Raw genomic sequence first — 6,580 nt, 5'->3', positions numbered from 1 at the left:
AAGTTTCCTTATGCCCCTTCACAGTGATACCCCCCTTCCCCAGGTAACCCCTACTATGACTTCTATCACCACCAGTTAATTTTACCTGTTTTTGAAATTCACATAAATGGAATGATACAGTATATATCTTTGTGTCTAGCTTCTTTCACTCATCACTGTGAATGTAAGATTCATTTATCTTGTTGCCAGTCAGCAGTTTTTGTGCTTTTTTAAATCATTGCTCCATAATATTCCATTGAAGAAATAAACCATAATCAATTACCCATTCTCTTCTTGATGGACTTTTGGGTTGTTTCCAGTTTGGGACTATTAAGGAAAAAGATGCTATTAACATTCTTTGACACGTCTTTTGCGGGACACGTGTACTCATTTCTCTCACACAAAAACTTAGTGGTAGAATTACTGAATCAGAGGGTAGGTGTACATTTAACTTTAGTAGATGGTGCCAGTTTTCCAAAGTGATTTTATACATTACAGTCCCACCTGCAATGTATGAATGTCCATGGGTGGCTCCTGGTGGCTTGCCATAATCATATAGTAGTTAGTACTTTGTGTTGTGAAATGTCCAGTTGCCTGTATCCTCACCTCACTTGATATTGTCAGTCTTTTTAATTTTAGCAATTCTTGTGGTTATATAGAGGTATTTCAATGAAGTTTTAATTTACCTTTTCCTAATGAATGACAATGTTAAACACCTTGTCATATACTTATTGGCCATTTGCCATCTTTATGAAGTGCCTGCTCCAGGTTTTTTTGCTCTTATTTAATGAGTTGTTTGCCTTTTTTCTTATTATTCAGAGCAGTTCTTTATATATTCTGGATATGTATTACAAATAGATTCTTTCTGTCTCAAATTTGCCTTTCACTCTCTTAATGCTGTCATGCGATATTAATAAAGTCCTTTCTTACTCTTCTTTCATGGTTCGTGCTTTTGTGTCCTATTAAAGAAATATTTGCCTACTCAGGTTTATGGAAATATTCTAATTTTTTCTGTAACTTTCAATGTTTAAGGTTTAAGGTTTTATATTTAGGTTTATGGTCTGTCTCGAAGAATAGTTTTATGGTGTGATTGGGGTCAAGGTTCATTTTTTTTCATACAGATGTCCAATTGCTCCACACTCTTTTTTTATTTTAAAGAAACTGAGTTCTTCTTTTCTTCTGTTCATCGAAAGACACCATTAAGAAAATGAATAGGGAAGCTATAGACTAGGAGAAGATACTTGCAAAACATGTATCTCATAAATGACTGATATCTGGGATATATAAAGAACTTCTACAACTTAATAATAACAAGACATGCAATCCATTTTTCTAAATGCCAAAGACTTGGAACGTACATTTCACAAAAGAAGATTCACGGATGTTCAATAAACACGTGCAAAAGTGATCAATATCGTTAGCTATCAAAGAAATGCAAATTAAAACCACAATGAGTTAGCACTACATTTCTACTAGAATGGCTATTATTAAAACAACTGGTATCACGATATGTTGTACAAGGATCTGGAGACTGGAATTCCCAAATATTGTTGTTTGTTTGTTTATAAATCACAGCATATACCTATTCTGTGAATCAGCAGTTTCACTCCTATCCAAGTGTTTACCCAAGATAAATTAAGACTTATGTCTACAAAAATACCAGCACAGAGTTATTCATAGCAGCATTACTCATAATAGCTAAGTAGACCAGGTTTCCATAAATAGAATAGATATTCATGATAGCTAAAACCTGACAACAACCCAAATGTCCAACAACAAATGAATGGATTCTTAAAAATTTGGTATATCCCTACAATGGAATCCTACCAATTAATTCTACCAGTATAATATGTGATAATTGTTTTTATTATGAATATAAAATAATGTCAACCTCTGGATAAATCAATTTAAAACTTAAAATTGTTCTTAAATCATCAAGCAAACACCAGCATCTTTTTGGGTTTTCTTTCTATTCTTCACTGTTTCTATGCTAACACTCTAAATTGTAAATTTGAATTGTAGCTCTCAAAGCAGTGTGGTTTTTCTTTTATCATTAAATTGAGCTCTTTACTCTAGGAACCCCAGGCCTTCCTGGACCAAAAGGTATTAATGGTCCTCCTGGGAACCCTGGCCTTCCAGGAGAACCTGGTCCTGTAGGTAAGAATGAAAAATAAGGGTTTGCTGTTCTGTTAAACTAAGGCTTTATTCATTTTTGGAAAGTCAGATCATTTCTGGGAGCTGTGAACATTTTCAAGACAAAGAAACATGGTGATCATTCACTTAATACTACCTGTTAGATACGAAGTGAACAATTCTTAATAAAAGTTGCTTAAAATTATTATTATGGGACCTTATTTTGGGGGCTCACTTTTTCCAAGGAGAGTTATTTCAAGTATCCTATAATAGTAGGTAGACACTCTGATTATTTTAGAATGGCAAGGTGTAGTTTTCTTTGTTTACTGAATTCTAAAGCAAATCACTTCCTTTGGCCCCATACAAGGCCTATAATTCACCCCACTTCCATCCCCCCACACATGCACATCTTGCTTTCTTATATATTCTAAAGGTAGATTAAAATGAGAAAGTGAAATGTTTTGAATACTGAATGAATGATAAAGCAGTTCCTTATTCTCAAATTATCCTGTATTTCTTTTCCACAAGATTTAATGATTTAAAAGGAGTGTCCCAGAGACACTTTGTGTCTTTTGGGTAGAACTATTTGAAGCCAAAATGGAAAGAATTGGGGATATGTAAGGAAAAGGGAATTAGGAAGATAGGTGTAAACTGCTGTACTCTGTTCTTTAGGTGGTGGAGGTCGTCCTGGGCCACCAGGGCCTCCAGGTGAAAAAGGCAAACCAGGTCAAGATGGTATTCCTGGACCAGCTGGACAGAAGGGTGAACCAGGTGCTATATTTTTTTATTGTCCTTAATTTTCTAATTTCTTCCTTGTCTACTTTAACTTTTGCCCTTTTTTACCCATAGTGAAATTGTATCTTCTTTCTTACCCTCTAAGCTACCACATACTTTCCCCTTCCTAATTACCTTCTTCCACTCCGTCCTGTGAATATTACCTCACATTTATCGATAAAGTTGCCTCCCTCTTATGAAAAACTCCATATCCTTTCTTGTTCAATTTTTCATGTCAAGAAGCTACCTGGACGACTTCTTGTCATCAAGAAGTCAACTACTCTGGATGACCTCCTTTCACTATGCAATCTCTATTCCATTTATATATACACACATATATTCATATGACATGAGTTTTTAAAGATAACACTCATCACAAATAAAATATAAGTTTATATGGTTTTCTCATGTTAGAATTGTTCCATGTTGGAAATGTCTTCATGTTTCATATAATATACATTGCAGCACTTACAAAAAACCTAAATGATCCAAAAATAGTTTGTCCTTGTTTCAGTTATTATTATCTATTTGAGAATTTTTGGTTTATGCTCTAACAGGTCAACCAGGCTTTGGAATCCCAGGACCCCCTGGACTTCCAGGACTTTCTGGTAAACTTTAATGAAGCATGCTAAATCAGTCCATAAAATATAATATTCTCCAGTACACTTACTTATTCATCTCCACATACAACCCCAGACAACTCAAAGCTAGAGTTACATCTTAAAGCATTTCTTAATTAGCAACTTAGTATAAAGAGTTGTACTATAAAAAATGCACCATTAAGAACATTTACATATAGATATCTCTTCATTAACCTCATAAATAGTGTTAGGGGTGGGATAGGGAGGGTGGGAGAGAGACGCAAAAGGGAGGGGATATGGGGATATATGTATACATATAGCTGGTTCACTTTGTTATACAGCAGAAACTAATACAACATTGTAAGGCAATTATACTCCAATAAAGATGTTAAAATTTTTTAAAAAAGGAAGCAAAATTGTACGAAGAGGTAGATTTCACTAAGTTTTTAAAAACCCTTTTAGCCAGAAGAAAAACACTTTTTTCTCCCCATGGAAACCAAAACCAAGGTAATATAAGAAAACTGTAGAAATATGTACCAATAATAGAAATGTCTATTGAAAACTCCATCTTAATTTACATCTTGCATTTTGGATGGGTAGGTGTGCACATACATCTACCTTCCCTCATTTGTTCTTACTATTATTGTAAGCGCCAAGTAGTCAATTAAATGACTGAATGTGTGTACAGATATGTATGTTTATGTTCTGAAATGACCATTGGCTATTCTATGGAGGCTTTTTTCAAACCACACATAGATCTCTTAGAAATTCCTGTATTTTTTTCATGAATCCAACATAAAAATTATTAGTCTAATGTGCGGCTGTTTTATTGCTCTCAAGCATGTCGGTGGTGTAGAAAAGGTGTTGAAAAGAGTTCATCTAGATTGTGTTTCTAAATCTTGGATAGAATGGTCTTCGGGGACACACAGCAACCGTTGAAGATCCATATCTTCCAATGGTCTCAAAAATTAGTCTCAAAACATTTGTGTTAGGAATTTCCTCCAGCTATCTCTAACCTATTGTTGCAGATATTTTATACTTTTCTATTTTTTCTCCTTTTTTCTCATAACTACTGGTCATGTGATCATTGCTCTATGTCCTAATGCAAAGGATATCTTTTAGGATGCAAGTTATTATTGCTTCTGTATTTCTATACATAGAAATAACAGTATGGGTTTTCTGGATGGGCTGGGGATTTGGTAGGAGGTAGAAAGGACCTTAGTAAATTCCATTACTTGTTCTAGTAAGTGGGAGCAGCTTTAGTCTTACAGACAAGCCTGATATTCAGTATCATTTAATGTGTTCTCTAACATGACTTCACTTTCATAGGTCAAAAGGGTGATGGAGGATTACCTGGCATTCCAGGAAACCCTGGCCTTCCAGGTCCAAAGGGTGAACCAGGCTTTCATGGTTTCCCTGGTCTGCAGGGTCCCCCAGGCCCTCCTGGTTCTCCAGGTCCAGCTCTGGAAGGCCCTAAAGGCAACCCTGGGCCCCAAGGTCCTCCAGGGAGACCAGGTATGTACATGAGTGGTAGGGGAATGGTCTATTTATTAGTCCCTTTATTTCATTTTGCTGGTAGGTTATTCAGTCTTTAGGACTTTCGAATCTATAATCCAAAGAACTTCTTAAAAAGAAAGAGCTTATTTTATTCATAGCTCCATCCATTTCCATGGCATCTAATAATTCTTTTCAGTAATGCGTTTCATCATTTAAAGTTGAACTAAAACATACCAACTTGGAGGAAAAAAGGAAATAGTGGATTTATTAATCTTTTTATTAAACATAAAGCTATACTGATAACCTGGCAGCAAAATGTCATCTGCATTTTTAATGTGAGCTTCTCAGCATGTCATCACAGAAATCATTTTAGTGATCACCCAATAGATGCTTGTGGTCCATACCAAAAGTGTTGCTATGGTTCTGTCATATGATCAGCAAATGTCACCAAGCACAATAAAGAAATTTTATCTTCTCTAGGAGCTAGGCAATCAAATTTATCTTCAACATCACAGCATGATTAAATTGAATAGTGATCTCTTCATACCAGCTTCATGTCTATACCTCATTTGTCTTGTGTTAACTGCTCTAGTAGTCTCAGTTTTGCATCCAATGTTCACTTTTCATTTTGTGTTTGTGCTGTGTCATTTCATTTTAGTAAGTTTGGAAACGCTCATTTTCATCCTGAATTAATGTCGCTGAGCTCAATCACTGGAGATAGATTATTAATACATTCTTGAGACTTGATATTCAATTTTTATATTTCTAATTATTGAAAACTGGGCCCTCATTGATTTTTTCAAAATAAGAGAAATGTAAGATTAAAAAAACAAAGCAATTGCCTTTTTATCCTTTGAAGGTCTCTGACCCATTTTTAAAATGTATTTAAAAGTGAAAATTTCCATAAACTCTGAAGAGATTGCAGTCAGTTTTAATACAGTGTGCTCTAAAAACATGAATTAAATGGGATCACATACTTTGTTCAGAAGATCATTTTCAAAACTAGATTTTATCTGATCTGATTTGACTGTTTATAGAGAGTGTTGTTTAAAGTTTTACTTTGGTTTACTACTGAAGAAAAGCAGTGAAAAGCTCCTCAGCCATGTTAATTCTCTTGCATGTAATGTAAAGAATTGACACAAATATCTTGCTTGGTTATGCATGCAATAATTCAAATAAACCAAACTATTATCCTTTTTTATATTTTAATCAGCACTGTGGCTGCTTATTCTTACTAGTAATAGAGCTCAATGCTGAACATTACTCTGAAATATGTCAACATAAAGACATTAGTCACAAAGGTTCTTTAAAAATTACTGTTTCGGGCTTCCCTGGTGGCGCAGTGGTTGAGAGTCTGCCTGCCGATGCAGAGGACACGGGTTCGTGCCCCGGTCCGGGAAGATCCCACGTGCCGCGGAGCGGCTGGGCCCGTGAGCCATGGCCGCTGAGCCTGTGCGTCCGGAGCCTGTGCTCTGCAACGGGAGAGGCCGCAGCAGTGAGAGGCCCGCGTACCGCAAAAATAATAATAATAATAATAATAATAACTGTTTCTAAAAGAAATAATAACAAAAGTAGTCAGAAGAAGAACACACATCTGATGAGTATTTGTGACTCCT

General features: G+C 35.5%; 1 protein-coding gene across 1 annotated transcript in view; it reads left to right on the top strand.

The window, feature by feature from the left end:
- The window catches only part of COL4A5 (collagen type IV alpha 5 chain), a 219,642-nt gene that overhangs the window by 189,742 nt on the left and 23,320 nt on the right, over window positions 1-6,580 (top strand). The window contains exons 37-40 of the mRNA XM_024748644.1: window positions 2,056-2,136; window positions 2,785-2,883; window positions 3,444-3,494; window positions 4,797-4,982. Coding sequence (XP_024604412.1) covers window positions 2,056-2,136; window positions 2,785-2,883; window positions 3,444-3,494; window positions 4,797-4,982 — 417 coding nt within the window. The remainder of the gene's footprint in view (window positions 1-2,055; window positions 2,137-2,784; window positions 2,884-3,443; window positions 3,495-4,796; window positions 4,983-6,580) is intronic.

The sequence above is a fragment of the Neophocaena asiaeorientalis genome, unplaced genomic scaffold (assembly GCF_003031525.2).
Source record: "Neophocaena asiaeorientalis asiaeorientalis breed wild unplaced genomic scaffold, Neophocaena_asiaeorientalis_V1.1 scaffold41, whole genome shotgun sequence".
Lineage (NCBI taxonomy): Eukaryota > Metazoa > Chordata > Mammalia > Artiodactyla > Phocoenidae > Neophocaena > Neophocaena asiaeorientalis.
The sequence above is the reverse complement of the archived record's forward strand: the minus strand, read 5'-3'. Positions and strand labels throughout refer to the sequence as shown.